The following is a 16580-nucleotide window of genomic DNA, read 5'->3' on the forward strand; positions in this document are numbered from 1 at the left end:
ACCACATTCCTTTTGATGGCTACATCATAGTCTATTGTATGAATATACAACTGTAAATTTTTGATGGCTATTTAGATTGTCAATTTTCCTCTCATAAAAGGAGATTATTATTACATATTTTTGTGTACTTTATGAATATATCTTCAGTATAAATTCCTAGTGGTGGAATTGCTGGATTGATAGGTATGTGTTTTACATTTTGTTTTGACAATTCTGTATTTTTTTTCCAAATTATTTTAACTTCTTAGATTATGTTCTTTCCTATCTAAGAAATATATATAAATATTTACATGTAATATTTAATATAACAAAATTATATGTAATTTAAACAAATATGTAAATAACAAAATTATCATATACTCTAAAAGGATTCATGAAAAGCAACATTTCCCTGTCCCTCCTCTAAGAGACAAAGCACTTTAACTAGTTTTAACAATTTCTTATGGTAACTATCTCCATAATTCTCTAAAAAATAATAAAAAGCTTATCCTACTGTTTCTTAATTTATCAGCTTTAAACCTCTTGCTATGGAAGATAAGGATTTAATACTTCTTACACCATCCTTTTTATGGTTATATCACTGTCTTTTTTGTTAAATCAATAAGGTATGCATCATTATAATGTAAATATTGTCCACTGCCAAATCAAATAGTGTACCACAAGCACAGTTCCTGTCTTGTATAGATTTAGTTTTTTTCCCAGTCTCTAATTACCATTCCCTCTTCCCTGGCCCCTCCTGATTCTTTTTACTTGGACCTCAGGTGAGAATTGGATTAATGGTGATTCTTGGTTCAGGACATAATTTCAATATTGGTTCATGGAAGACCTCAAGGGCATATCCTCTCATCTGTTCTTGAATAAGATATAGATATAGTTCTCCATTTATTTGTACTCAATTAAGGTCCCTTTTATTCCCAGGGCCTTGCATCTTTCTCCAGTCAAGACTGATTACATTTTAAATGAACTGAATAAATAATCTCTAACAGAATAAAGAAAAAAGAATTTTGACAAATTTGCAAACTTTCACTTTTAAGTTCTCATAAATAATTAGGTCTATTTTCTAATATTTTTGGCTAACTAAAAGCAATAAAACAGAACTGTAAGTGTGACAAAAATGAATGTTTTAAAAAGTGGAGAAACATCCCATGTTTTCAAGAGATAAGGTTTACAGTGACACAGTCTGTTTTACGTAAGCACATCCCACTTTATAGAGAGCAACACCTGGAAGAAAACAGGACTAACAATTATTAAATATTAATTTCTGAGAAGAGAAAGTTATTTTATTTCATCCTCCAACAATTTTATATATTATTTGCTTCCTTTATAAATGAGTAAATTGCAGGGTTAAATAACCCTCCCAGGTTCACACAGTTAGTGGTAGAAGCAAAAGTCAAGCACAGGTCTGACTCCAAAGCTCATATTCTCCCCACTCTAGCCTGCTTTCTCTGTCTGTCCTCACTAAACCTTAGTGGCTGTATTTGTTTTTTCTCTTAGTGGACGAATGTTCATCTGACTACACAATTGTGCTTCCCGTGATTGGGGCCATCGTGCTTGGTCTCTTCGCAGTGGGTTTGATTGTCTATGCAATCCGCTTAAGGCGTGAATCTTCTGGATACCAGAGAATCTAACTGGTGCCCCGAGGGAAAAGAAAAAGGTGGAGTTTAGAGAATTCTTTCATTGTTTCCAGGATGTTGAAGACTTCCCTTGGAGTGTGGGTCCTTCCAACCTTGTAAACCACTATCTTTCACAAAAACCAAATTTCTGACGTAAGTTCAAGCAGTACATCAATTTCAAAATATTTTTTGTTCATTTTATGAAAGATCTAGTGAGCTGTTTAAGAATATTTTCTAGTGTCCTTGAAAATATTTTAACCAAAGTCAACATTTGAGATACATTAAATTAACATAATGTATGTAAAGTGGTATATGCTCCACATTATACACCAAAGCATCAACAGTAATGAACGTTACCTGTGTTCACGTTGGGGATTTTATTTTATCCTTGATCTTTTCCACTTTTAAAAATGCTTCTGCTTTGCCTGTAAAATGTATTTTCAGTGCTTTTACTATCCATGTTTTGTAAGATGTATGTCAATTGACCTACCTCCTTTTCCACTTTAAATGTTCTCTAAAAATCGTCAAAAAGAGCAACATATCATAGGTTGTCTAGATATTTGATGTGACACCAAGAGGAATAGATCAGCTTATATTTTTATCTTGATGACTCCTCCAGAATCACTAAAACTAAGAATTAGGTGGCTACAGACAACAGAATTAAATAATAAGCAAGAAACGATAATAATGGCCTTTCACTATTGAACAGGTATGTGTCAGACACTAGGCTAAGCAGTTTATATACATCTCATTTAATTTGCACAACTTACATGTGAGCAAACTCAGACTTAAAGAAATTAATCACTTAAATGTCACCCAGCTAACAAGTGGCAGAGCCTGAATTTGACTTCCTGTTGGTCTGGTACCAAGGTCTCTGGTCTTTTCACTACATCAAATTGCCTACAAGAACAACGACAGTAAGTGCTGCCTGAAGCCTCATACTGGCATATGCTCCCTTTTACAGAGGAAATTATTTTGTCCAGAATCACGAGAGATTATGGTACATGAAAGGAGGGCTTAATGGGAAATAAAATAGCCTATCTTTAATGAAGTTCTCTACTCCCTCGAAGAAAACTGAGAGGCTCTGTAAAACATTCGTTTCTCATTTTCAAGGGATTGTTAAGCTGCGAGTCTAAGGATAAAGGAATGGAGTAAATTTCTCAAGGCATTTTTTATTTCTTTGAAAGAGAAATTTAACCGCTAACCAACTTTTCTTTCTCGAATGTAGATCCCCCTCTTGTGGTAACTTGCTTCTTCTGCAGTTTTATGGCCACGTTTTCACTCTAGTTCACGTTTTTCTATAGAGCAGCCAAGAATTTTATTCTTCCTTGTTTTCACTACCAAAGAAATGTTAACAGAAAAGACCACACACCCCTAGCATTCGTTAGTAAAGGAATGATTCGAGTCACCCTGGAGAACATATTCACTTTCCTGACTTGTTCTCTTATGGCTCAGTAGGGTTGGCAAGGACCTGCCTTTAGTCTTAATAGAATATTGAATTGTATTAAAAGTTTTTGTAATAAAAACTTACCTTGGAGATTTATGTCATTCGTTCCTTATAATTCGGTTTTTGTGCTATTAAAAATTTTGTTTTACAACCTTAGTGGAGGTTGTTGCTTGAATCAGTAAGTTAAATCGTCTTCCTAGAAATAATTTATTTTGTTCTATTCTCCACTGCCACATTATTACTAGGTAGGAAGACGTATTTGAGAGAAACTGAATTTCTGAGAAGATAAACCATATTAAAGTTATAAATTAAATTTCTCAACTCTCAGTCCAGACTACCTGATTGGATCACTGGTTTATTTAAGTGCTGCCACAATTATCCATTCATTCATTCATCCAACCAACATCGATTAAGGACTTCCTAAACGCCAGACAGTCTGGTAGGGGCTGAGATAAATCAGAAGAGGTCCTGTGTTAGTTATCTATAGCTGTGTAACAAATTGCCCTGAAACCTAGCAGCTTAAAACAACATTTATTATCTCACACAGTCTCTGAGGGTCAGAAATCTGGGAGCAGCTTAGCTGGGTGGCTCTGGCTCAGGGTCTCTCACCAGGTGGCAGTTCGGCTGTTAGCCAGAGCTGCAGTCATCTGAAGGTTCAAATGGGGCTGAAGGATCTACTCCCAAGTTCACACCATGTGGCATATCGAAAGGGATGCTCACAACATGGCAACTGGCTTTCCCCAGAGCAAGTGATCCAAGAGAGAGAGACGACCACCTAATCACAGAAGTGACATGACATCACTTCTGCTGTATCCTGTTGGTCACATTGACCATCCCTGGTACAATGTAGGAGTGAAGACCAGGAGAGGTAGAAATCAAGGGGGGGCTGTCTTGGATGCTGTCTACCCCACGTCCACTGTCAAGGTAGAATTACTGATTTACTTCTGTGGGGAAACTCACGTATAGAAATTCCAGTGCAGGGCGTCCCTGGTGGCGCAGTGGTTGAGAGTCCGCCTGCCGATGCAGAGGACACGGGTTCGTGCCCCGGTCCAGGAAGATCCACATGCCGCGGAGCGGCTGGGCCCATGAGCCATGGCCACTGAGCCTGCGCGTCCGGAGCCTGTGCTCCGCAATGGGAGAGGCCACAGCAGTGAGAGGCCCGCGTACCGCAAAAAAAAAAAAAGAAAAAAGAAATTCCAGTGCATACACAAAGAAAAGTGGTTTAATAGGAACCTATACAAAAGGTAATAGGAGCAGGGCTGATTCCAGCCTGCTTCCAACTCTGCCCCAGATGTAGCACACCCCCAGGAGAACAGCCTCTCAAGCCCTGGCACTGACAGTCTATGGACCAGCCACTGCTCGGTCTGACTTGCCTTTCTACGAAGGCTAGTTGTTGGCCCATGCTCTGTAATATTCATTTATAGCTTTGCCCCAGGAATTTGTCAACTCTCCTGTCCTCTGTCATAATGTAATCCAAAGCGATCTGGACTGCACAGACGTCCCATGGAATATCATTGAACCACTACATTGATGACATCATGCTAATTATACAGGACAAGCATGGAGCAATTATTATGCTGGACGCCTTGGTTAAACATATGTGTTCCAGGAGGTATGAAGATTCAGGGACTGACTACTTCATTGAAGTATTTAAGGACACAGATGATCAAGAACCTGCCAGAATATCCCCTCCAAAATAAAATACAGATGTTTTTCATCTTGCATCCTTTCCACAAAGAAGGAAACACAGAGCCAGTTAGGCCTCTTTGGGTTCTGGTGACAACATTCTACAGCTAGGAAAATTCCTCTGATCCATTTACCAGGTGACATAGAAAGCAATCAGTTTTGAGTGGGGCCAGATCAGGAAAGGCCAGTACAGCAACTCCAGGCCACGATGCAATCAGCCCTGCTGCTTGAGCCAGACACTCAGACAGACCTTACAGTGTTGGAGGTTTCAGCAGTGGGTAAAGGTACAGCACGAAATTTTTGGCAAACTCTAGTGGGAGAATCATAACAGGCCCTGGGCATTCTGGAGCAAGGCCATGGCCATGCCATTTGCAGCAGAGAAATATATACCCTTTGAGAAACAGCTCTTGGCATGTTACTGGCTCCTGGAACACTTGACCTTGGGACACTAAGTGACCATATATCCGGAATTGACCATTTTTGAGCTGGATTCTGTCAAATCCACTAAGTAAGGAAGCTGGATGGGTCTAACAGTAATCAATTGCAAGATGGAAATGGTACATCCAGGATCAAGCCCAAACAGGTTCAGAGAGCATGTATAGGTAAGAGAATCTGTTTGTTTTAGGAAATACACATTAAAGTAGTTAGGAGTAAAAAAAGGGTATCATGTCTGCAACTTACTTGCAAATGGTGCAGAAAAAAAAGTATGAGTATATGAGTGTGTGTGTGTGTATGTGTGTGTGTGTGTGTAGGTACACGGAGAGCAAAAGATAAAGCAAATGTGGTAAAATATAAACACTTGGGATTTATAGGTGAAGGGTACTATTCTTGTAGCTTTTCTGTAAGTCTGAAGTTATGTCAAAACAAATCCAAAGTATGTAAAAGGGTGTATAATAAAAAGCTGTCACCATCCTGCTATCCTGTCCCTGTCTTGGAGCCAATAACTTTTCTTTCCCAGAGGCTATTGCTACATACATAAGCATGTATGTTTTGTCTTTCTCCTATTTTTACACAAATGATAAAATAATAACCACAGTTCTGCACATTGCTTTTTTCACTCATCAATGAATCTTAATATATGAGTACATATAGTGCTGTCTCATTCTTTTTTTAGTGGCTGCACAGTAATCCATTAAATGTATAAATATCCATTAAATCCAAATAAATGTACATTTATTTAACCAGTCTCTTTTAATTAGTTCGTTATTTCCAACAATGAAACAATAAGTTTCCTTAATCAGGCATCATTTCAAATATCTGTGAGTATATCTTGGGTGATTTCTAAGAGATAGCTTTGCTAGTTTCAAAACTTTGTGAATTTGCAATTTTGATAACTATTACCAAAGTACTCTGCATAATGGTTGTACCAATTTTCACTCAATAATGATAACACTCTCATGCCCCTAACTAATTACAGTGTTATTAAACGTTTGATATATGCTAATGTGACAGGTGAAACATGGTATATCATTATAGTTTTATTTTTTATTTTTTTATAAATTTATTTTTTTACTTATTTATTTTTGGCTGCATTGGGTCTTCATTGCTGCGCGTGGGCTTTCTCTATTTGCGGCGAGCAGGGGGCTACTCTTCATTGCAGTGCGCGGGCTTCTCATTGCGATGGCTTCTCTTGTTGCGGAGCACGGGCTCTAGGTGCATGGGCTTCAGTATTTGTGGCGTGAGGGCTCAGTAGTTGTGGCTCATGGGCTCTAGAGCACAGGCTCAGTAGTTGTGGCGCACGGGCTTAGTTGCTCCGCGGCATGTGGGATCTTCCCGGACCAGGGCTCGAACCCGTGTCCCCTGCATTGGCAGGTGGATTCTTAACCACTGTGCCACCAGGGAAGCCCTATAGTTTTAATTTGTATTTCTTTGATTTGTAATAAGGTCAAGTGCCTTTTACATTTATTTACATTTCCTATTCTGTGAACTCCTCATATTCTTTTTTTTTTCTTTATACTTGTTAGTTTCCCCCTTAACTTTATTGAGGTATAACTGACAAGCAAAATTGTACATATTTAACATGTACAATGTGATAAGTTGGTATATGTATACATTGTGAAATTATTACCACAGTCAGGTGATGAGAATACTTAAGATCTACTCTCTTAACAAATGTCAAATATACAATACAGTATCATAATTAGAGTCACCATGCTATACATTAGATCCCCAGAACTTATTCATCTTATAAATGAAAGTTTGTTCCCTTTGACCAGCATTTCCCCTTTTTCCCCCACCCCTCAGCTCCTGGTAACCACCATTTTACTCTCTGTTTCTATATGTTTGACTTTTTTTTTTAATTCCAAATATAAGTGAGATCATACAGTATTTATCTTTATCTGGCTCATTTCACTTAGCATAATGTCCTCCAGGTTCATCCACGTTGTTGCAAATGGCAGGATTTCTTTCTCATGGTTGAATTATATTCCACTGTGGTGTGTTTGTGTGTGTATAATCTTCATTCATTCATTCAGTCAACAGATACTTATGTTGTTTCTATATCTTGGCTCCTGTGAATAATGCAGCAATAAAGGTGGTAATGCATATATCTCTTCAAGATACTGATTTTGTTTCCTTCAGATATATGTCCAGAAGTGGGATTGCTGAATCATATGGTAGTTCTATTTTTAATTTTCTGAGGACTCTGAATAATGATGTTTTCCATAATGACTGTCCAATTTACATTCCCACCAACAGTGTTCAAGGGTTCCCTTTCCTCCACATCCTCACCAACACTTGTTATCTTTTGTCTTTTTGATAATAGCCATCCTAACAGGTGATATCTCATTGTGGTTTTGATTTGCATTTCCCTGATGACTAGTGGTGTTGAGCACCTTTTCATGTAGGTGTTAGCTGTTTGTATGTCTTCTTTGGGAAAATGTCTATTTGGGTCCTTTGCCCATTTTTAATTGGATTATTTGTTTTTTGCTATTGAGTTATATAAAGTCTCTCTACATTTTAGATATTAACCCCTTGTCAGACATATGGTTTGTAAATATTTTCTCCTATTCAGCAGATTCCCTTTTCATTTGTTGATTGTTTCCTTTGCTGATGAAACTTTTTAGCTTGATGTTGTCCCAACTTTATTTTTGCGTTTTTTACCTTTGCTTTTGGTGTCATATCTAAAAAATGAAAAACCAATGTCAAGAAGCATTTTCCCTATGTTTTCTTCTAGTGGTGTAAGGCAGGGTCCAGTTTCATTCTTTTGTATGTGGATGTCTAGTTTTCCCAACAGTACTTATTGAAAGGACTATTCTTTCCCCATTGGGTGCACTTGGCACCCTTGTCAAAGCTTAGTTTATCATATATGCGTGGGTTTACTTCTGGGCTCTCTATTCTGTTCCCTTGGTCTCTTCATATTCTTTGAAGCTTTTCTCTTGCATTATAGATATTTTTTCTTATTGACTTGTAGGAGTTATTTATATATTAAGGAAAGTAGACCTTCATCTGTGATAAGTTATAAAATTATTCCTAGTTTACTTTTTTTCTATGTATATGTTTAGTTGTGCAGATTTTCAAAAAAAATTATGTAGTTGAATTTATCAATTCTTTTTCTGTTATAGTTTCTGAGTATTGTGTTACACTTAGAAAAACCTTTCCTTCTTTAAGATATCCTATGATATATTCTAGCACTCTTATGATTTCATCTTTTTTTTTTTTTTTTCTTGCTGTACACGGGACTCTTACTGTTGTGGCCTCTCCCGTTGCGGAGTACAGGCTCCGGACGCGCAGGCTCAGCAGCCGTGGCTCACGGGCCCAGCCGCTCTGCTGCATGTGGGATCTTCCCGGACCAGGGCATGAACCTGTGTCCCCTGCATCGGCAGGCAGACTCTCAACCACTGCGCCACCAGGGAAGCCCTGATTTCATCTTTTATATTTAATCTTTTAACCATTTGGAACTTATTTTAGTGTTAGGTATGAGGAGTGAGTAGGGATTCAACTTTTTTTCCCCCCAGAGGGCTTGCCACTTGTCTCAATACCAATCTTGAATTATTGAGTCTTAAAATCTAGAATGAATGTTGAATTTTATCAAAGACCTATTAAGCATCTATGAACATGATACAATCTTTTCTCTTTTAAACTATTAATAAGATTAATTAGTTATATTAATATTGAATCTTCTTACATTTCTGTAATAAACCTTAATCATGGTGTATTACTCTTTCCATATGCTACCAGATACTTTAGTTAGTAATATAGTTGGGATTTTTCCATTAATATTCATAAGTGAAGAAATTGGACTATAGTTGTGTGTGTGTGTGTGTGTGTGTGTGTGTGCGCTATCTTTGTTAGATTTTGGTACCAATGTTATGCTCACCTCATTAAGATTTTGGAGGACTTCCAATTTTTTCTGTGCTCTGGGTCAGAATTAATAGCATTGGGGTCAACTAGTATTTACTATTTTGGTGGAGTTTCCTTGTGAAACAAGGTGAGTCATGTGCTTTGGGGATGGAGGTGAAGGTGGAAATAAAGGCAGTAGGAACGATAGGTCTTTGATAATATTCTCTTGTTCTTCTGTGGTAATGGTTTAATTAGATTTTCTATCTCAGGATCTATTTGGGTAAACTGTATTTTCTTATCTTGAACAGCATCCATTTCATCCAGGTTTTCAAAGTTTATTTGCTTAAAGTTGAGCAAAATAGTCTCTTACAAATTTATAATTTTTTCCTATACCTGCACCTTTTCCCCACTTACCTTTTTTTTTCTTTTTAATCATAGCAAGTGTGCATTTCTCCCCTTTACTTCTGATTAGATTAGTTACTATTTTTTTATTGATTTATTTTCTGAACTCCTGGACTTATTAGTGCTTCGATATTAGTTTTCTTAATTCATTTATTTCTTTTTTAAAAATCTTTACTACTTTATTATGCTTTATTTATGTATTTTTTTCTAACCCTTAAATTAGATGATTAGTTTTACGTTCACTATAATTTTCCTATAAGCCCGGCTTTAGTTAAATCAAATAAGCATCTATATATAGTGTTTTCAGTACTTTTGTTTTCTAGATATTCTGCAATTCGGTTTTGACTTCCTCTTTTCCTCAACAGTCCGTTAAAACACTTTTTTAAAAGCTCAGGGTGGTTTTAAATTTAATTTTAGTTATTTATTTTATTTTATCCATTCTTGAGATCACTAGAGAATTTTATCTAGCTCTCCACACCATTAGACTTTTTCCCCATGACTCTGCCTCGCCCACTTCCTTGCGGCTTTAATGATAATGGTCAGGAGCAGGGTTCCAGAACGAAGGAACGCCGAGGGCCTAGGGAAGAAACAGCGAGCCGAGTCCAAGGAAGGCTGAGGACACAGCCGACCCCTCCTCTGGTTGGCGCAAGGGGAGGAGGGAGCGGGAACCGCACCCCCGCGGCACGCGGACAGACTGGCCAATCGCCGTCACCCAAGCCCTGCTCTGTTCTTTGATTGGTTATGGTGGAGACGCCCCCACCACCCCTTCGGTTCACCTATTGCTTGGCTCTGACCTCGACGGTGGCCGGCGGAGGACAACAGGCTTGCAGAGCGGAGGCAAGGTTTTGCAGTGAGTGGGACACAGCACAGCTGCTGTGTCTAAGCGTCGGAGAGTGACGGGGCTGCAGGGACATGGCGGCGGCCTCTGCGTTGTCGGTCGTGCTGGTGGCGGCGGAGAGGAACCGATGGCAGCGAGTCCCAAGTTTGCTGCTGCCGCCGAGGTAACGGCGGGTGGAGGGGCGGTGGATCAGTGTCGGGGCCCGGGGTGAATGGACTCGTGCGGCGTGTGAGAGGCGCGGAGGGACCGAGGATAGAGAGGGAGGAGGGGAGGACGGAAGAAAAACTCCAGCCCAGGCCGGGGGACGTTCTGCTTTCAGTCTCGGCATCGGGAGGGAGACACACACTTTCTTCTCCCTTCCACACATCCAGCCTTCAGCATTCTGTCCAATTTTGTGGCGTGGGAGAGGGGTGGAGCTGAGCCTGCCGTCTCCATGCTCCCCTCGCCATAGGGGCGAGAATAACGCTTGTACAGCTCCTAATCATTAACACTGTGTTTTCACTGCATTCCCTCTTCGGGGAGCGTTGTTATGATCCCGCTTCTGGTGAAGTCCGAAGGGGTCAAAGACTTGCCCTAGTTTATACTAGTGGTAAGAAATGGCCCCAGGATGCTAAAGACTCTTGGAGTTCTTTCCCTTTGCTGAAATGAATCAAGTTAACAAAAGCAAATTTGTCTCCGGAGAGCTGAGAGGTTTTGTCAACAGCTTTGTACACACATTTGAACAAAGCTATCAGATGGCTCACTCTAACTAACCTGACTCCAGATCAGTTTCAGATTTTAAGCTTCGGAGACAATTACTGGCAGTGAAGACACCCTCAGGTTTCCAGGTAGCAAGCTTCTTTAGCTTCCTTTGCCTTCTCTTCCCTCCTCCTCCATCATTCTGGAAACATAGTATAGCTTGGTGCTGAAGGGCACAGACTCTGCACTCAGAAGGCAGGGGTCTCAGCTTTGCTACTCTGGGTGTGTGAGTAACCTTGAGAAAGTTACTTACTATCCTCAGTGCTTCAATTTCTTTACCTAGGAGGAGGTGATGATACTATCCCTAGAAGAGATAATATTAGTGCCTTAGACTGTGCGAATTAAATGAATTAATATTAATGTAAAGAGGCTTAAACAGAATCTGATGCATATGAATCAATCCATAGATGTAGCCTTTGCAGACTCAATGATTTGTCTTAAGTTTTTTTTTTTTTTTTTTGCGGTATGCGGGCCTCTCACTGTTGTGGCCTCTCCCGTTGCGGAGCACAGGCTCCGGACGTGCAGGCTCAACGGCCATGGCTCACGGGGCCAGCCGCTCCGCAACATGTGGGATCCTCCCGGACCGGGGCACGAACCCGAGTCCCCTGCATCGGCAGGCGGACTCTCAACCACTGCGCCACCAGGGAAGCCCTGTCTTAAGTTTTTTTTTTATTGCTTTTATTGTCCAAAAGTTATTGTTATGGATGTAGATTTTCAGTTACTTAATTGTAGGACTAGCCCCAGAGCAAAATATGACAGTTGATGAAACCAATGTTAGTGCTCTTCTTTTTCTCCTGATTTTTCTTTTCTTAGGTTTCCAGGGCTCTTCAGGATATTACACAGACCCATTTTCTCTCACTTCCCTCTCCCTCTCAAATCTTAGCTATTATGTATAGAACCATTCTCAAGTGGTTGTCACCCTGGAAAATGTTAGAGTTGTTAATGGCATGTAGAATTAAAATCTTATCAGTATATAGGGTGTTTACATGTCTTTTTGTGTCATGATTTTGTAGTAACTCAGCAAAGAAATCTAGTCTAGTGGTGGAATTTTAAAAACGAGGAGAAACTGGTATAGAAATTCTTGAATCAGGATGGAATAATCGCATGGAAGCAACTTCTTAATGTTTTTTAAGCCATTTTAAATTGTAGTGTAGATAATGGTGGAAAATGGAATAGACCAATCAGAACGTTGCTGGGATAGAAGATTATAGTTAAGTGGTGTGTGGGGGAGGTGGTTGTCTCTTGGTTTTCACTGGAAAATGGCAGAAGAAAACTTTAGTTCAGCAGTGTCCTTAAAACTGAATCAAAGTCTTAAGCTGGATTTACCAAGAAGCAGCCATTTTATAGACACATTGCCCAAGACAGGCCTTGAATCTTATTGGTAAGCGTATCTGAAGATTGTGATGGGAAGATGCTGTGATTCCCCACCTCCCCATTGAAGATCAAGAAAGCGAGGTCAGTTGATTGGAAAGATGTGGGAAAGCAGTAGCCTCCTGAGAAAACCATCTTGTGGAACTCAAGTACCAAAGCTGTGGGTCTTCCCAGGACATTTTATTTAATAAAATGGAATAGAACAGGAACTATCGAAACATAGGGGAAATTTTCTTTCATGAAACTTCTGTGTGTGTACTGGCTTGTGAAGTCAAACATAGTTTTTACTTTGGGTTCTGGTGAAAAAAGTTTGAAAACAAGCTGAACTGGATGATCTTGAAGTACCTTGGCTTTCTAATTGTTTCTAACTCCGTGGTCATTTGCCAGCCTCAGGAATGAGCCGGTTAGGTGATCTGCTCAAGGACACTTAGTACCAGGGAGAACAGCCAGAACCGTAACTTTTGATTTCTAGATTCGTTTTCTTCCCACAAAGTAAATCTTATTGAATCACTCTGTAGGCTTAAGGTTTAAATGTAACTAAAGTCATATCTAGACTTAGTTGCAAGTTTTTAAAAATTGAGATTCTTTTGAGAGAACAATGACAGATCTTACATATCCTGTTTAATCATAATTCCATTTGGATTCATTTTATAGGGGATGGACTTGGAAGCAAAGAGCCATGAAGTATGCAACTACCACAGGTACTGACACCCTCTTCGATCTGGCCTTGTTTCAGCTTATGAAGTAAGAAAGGGAAATGTTTAATTATTTAATGTGTGCATAATAGAATTAGTTTTTATATACTTTTAAAGTTTTGAATTTTCATGATTACTTTCTTAGTATTGAGTCAATGGTTTTCACCTCTTATGTTAAATCTCTCTTGCTTTTGAGTCTATATAGGTAAATAGTTAAGGACATTTTATGTTTATGTTGTTATTTGTTTGACCCTCTTTAGTGTATTGAATTGAAAAAGCATAAATATGATGGTCTAAATCAGTGCTTGAAAACAGTTCTTTCAAGTAGCAGGAATTTTTTTTTTATTTCAAAAAAAGTGTTACCTGGAGTTCCCAACTGTAAACATTTAAAAGTGTAACTTCCGGTTGACTGAGTGTAGCCCCCTCCTCCAACATATACATGCATGCTTCACCCTAGCACCCCTTGTGACAGCTTGGGTTCTATAGATCCCTGTTGAAAAACATAGTTTTTTGTTTGTTGCTTGTTTGTTTTTTATAATGATGCTGAGCTTTTTCTCTTTTTAAAAAAATATTTATTTTTTGGCTGTGTCGGGTCTTAGTTGCGGCACGCAGGATCCTTCATTGCGGCGTGTGGGCTCTTTGTTGTTGTGCACAGGCTTCTCTCTAGTTGTGTCGCACGGGCTGCAGAGCACACAGGCTCAGCAGTTGTGGCGCACGGGCTTAGTTGACCCGTGTCATGTGGAATCTTAGTTCCCCGACCAGGGATCGAACTGGTGTCCCCTGCATTGTAAGACCGATTCTTAACCACTGGACCACGAGGGAAGTCCCAAAAAACATACTTTAAAATTATATAAAACTTTATTTTTTGAGAAAAATAAATATTATAAACTGTCAAAAACATTTATTTCATGTGTGATGATGGAAGTGTATTTTATTTATTAATACAATAACATGTCATATGACACTGATGCCAGTGAACTGGTGCAGTATTCATTTATATTGCAAGAACCACATACCCCTGTGTACAGAGGGATAGAGGCAGTGGAGCAGAGTGATGAAGAGCTCACATTCTGGAGTGAAGCTAACCTGGGTTCAAATCCTGGAGCTACCATTTTTTTTAGCTCTGTGATTTCAGGAAAGCAGTATCTCTTTCAATCTTAATATCTTCATTTTTAAAATTGAGATAATAATAATAGCCTCTACTTCATATGATGATTGTGAGGATTTAAGTCCAAGCTGAGTGTTTAGCAGAGGACCTGGGGCATAGAAAATAGGTATTAAAATTTAGTTATTATTAACTGCTTTTTTTTTTAGCTATTGTAATTTGATCTTTGACCTAACAAAGCATCTTTTTATTTTAAATTGAAAAAGCTGAGTAAGAATTTATGTTAATAAGAGTATCTTGAATTTCATGACTTCTAAAGGCTTATTAACAGCTTTCCCTGATCTGATCGCACTGGCATTGATTCTAATCGAGGTCAAAATGGAAAGGCAGCAGAAACTAACACACCATTGTAAAGCAATTATACTCCAATAAAGATGTTAAAAAAAAAACAACCCACAATGAGGGGGTACTTCCCTGGTGGTCCAGTGGTTAAGGCTCCACACTCCCAATACAGGGGGCCTGGGTTTGATCCCTGGTCCGGGAGCTAGATCCTGCATGCATGCCACAGCTAAGAGTGTGCATGCTGCACCTAAAGATCTCTCGCAACAAAGGATCCCGCATGCCACAACAAAGATCCTGAGTCCCGAAGCTAAACCTGGTGCAGCCAAAGCAAACAAAAAAAAAAAGGAAAGGCAAAGAAGATAACTTGGTTTACCCAGAGAGGCAATCTGCAATAAAGACAATAGAGACACTATAGGTTAAAGTGACCCTATCTCTGCAAAGGTCTAACTTTACCCTACACAAGTAGCAACATCTACAAATATTGGACATTGAAAAGAAATGCACTGATATTAGCTAAAATGGTTATTTGAGGCTTTGTTATGCTGATTTTACCAAAACAAATGTTTATAACCTAGTTAATATCATAGAATATTTACATTTGGCCCTCTAGTATCCATAGGTCCCGCATCTGCAGGTTCAACCAGCCAAGGATCAAAAATATTTGAAAATTCCAGGAAGTTGCCAAAGCAAATCTTGAATTTGCTATGCACCGGCAACTATTTATATAGCATTTACATTGTACTTACAACTGTTTATGTAGCATTTTAAAAAAATTTATTTATTTATTTTTGGCTGCGTTGGGTCTTCGTTGCTGTGCGCGGGCTTTCTCCAGTTGCGGCGAGCAGGGGCTACTCTTCCTTGCGGCACATGGGCTTCTCATTGCAGTGGCTTCTCTTTGTTGCGGAGCATGGGCATACAGGCTTCAGTAGTTGTGGCACATGGGCTGAGTAGTTGTGGCTTGCGAGCTCTAGAGCACAGGCTCAGTAGTTGTGGTGCATGCAGCATGTGAGATCTTCCCGGACCAGGGCTCGAACCCATATCCCCTACATTGACAGGGAGATTCTTAACCACTATGCCATCAGGGAAGTCCCTGTAGCATTTATATTATATTAAGTATTATAAGTAATCTAGAGATGATTTGAAGTGAACTGGAGGGCATCGGTAGGTTATATGCAAATACTACACTGTTTTATATAGTATTAGTATTTATGCATCTGTGGGTTTTGGTGTCTGCAGGGGTCCTGGAACCAGTCCGCCATGGATACTGAGGGACAACTATATTTTGCATTCTCATTCCTTAATTCCCCAGTAACATTTGTATATGGTTTTCATGGTATTTTAAACAGGACGAAACATTACCAAGGTGCTCATTGCAAACAGAGGAGAAATTGCCTGCAGGGTGATACGAACAGCCAAAAAAATGGGTGTACAGTCTGTGGCTGTTTACAGTGAGGCCGACAGGAATTCCATGCATGTTGACATGGTACGTTGTTAAAAACTGGAAGTCAAATTTTGTAAGTGATTGTATTTGTTTATTGTGTCAGTATTTTACTTCTTTGTTGACGGTTTATATTTGCTAGTATTAACAGTGTCTAAGTAGGTAAGTTCAAACTGCTCACTAAAAATTTATCTTGGGAACCTTTTCCAAACGTAACACCAGTGGAACTACACTGTGTGCCTAGTGACTTCTAGGCAAGATCCTGTCTCATCAAGGATTGGTTAAAACGGCTCAGAGAAGGTGGCTGACCCACAGATCACACTGTCAGTGGCGCACATCCAGATCCCTGATGTACCAGGAGAAGGATCGAGGTCAGTCTTAGCAACTACCAGTTACTGGCCAAGGGATCTTAGACAAGTCATTTAATGTTTCTGAGCCTTGACTTAACCAGCTTCACCTGGGCTTTCCACACTGCCACTTTTCCCTTGAATTCTGTGCAGGGACTATCTCAAACCAGTTTTGCTCCATTCCAACCTCTGACTCTCCCTCTACCACCTATTCTCAGCAGATGATCTTGAGTCACAGAGGACATAGAATTGAGCTTCCTGCCACAGAATCTGCTCG

The 16580-nt window shown here is 39.4% G+C and overlaps 2 protein-coding genes across 5 annotated transcripts in view; both read left to right on the plus strand.

The window, feature by feature from the left end:
• LAMP3 (lysosome associated membrane protein 3) overlaps positions 1-3150 on the plus strand; it is a 34454-nt gene extending 31304 nt beyond the window's left edge. Inside the window, exon 6 of the mRNA XM_027110800.1 lies at positions 1495-3150. Within this exon, the coding sequence (XP_026966601.1) occupies positions 1495-1628 (134 nt within the window). The 3' untranslated portion in view covers positions 1629-3150. The remainder of the gene's footprint in view (positions 1-1494) is intronic.
• Positions 3151-10210: 7060 nt separating this feature from the next.
• Positions 10211-16580, plus strand: part of MCCC1 (methylcrotonyl-CoA carboxylase subunit 1) — a 63409-nt gene continuing 57039 nt past the window's right edge. For 2 of the 4 annotated variants that reach the window (XM_027110821.1, XM_027110832.1), the window contains exons 1-2: positions 10211-10430; positions 13031-13077. In XM_027110821.1, coding sequence (XP_026966622.1) covers positions 13063-13077 — 15 coding nt within the window. In that variant the 5' untranslated portion in view covers positions 10211-10430; positions 13031-13062. Of the gene's footprint in view, positions 10431-13030; positions 13078-15864; positions 16002-16580 lie in introns of those variants that run through there. The other 2 variants (XM_027110812.1, XM_027110843.1) reach the window with 2 other exon arrangements.

The sequence above is a fragment of the Aethalodelphis obliquidens genome, unplaced genomic scaffold, assembly GCF_003676395.1.
Source record: "Aethalodelphis obliquidens isolate GAN/ISIS:26980383/991018 unplaced genomic scaffold, ASM367639v1 scaffold1, whole genome shotgun sequence".
NCBI lineage: Eukaryota > Metazoa > Chordata > Mammalia > Artiodactyla > Delphinidae > Aethalodelphis > Aethalodelphis obliquidens.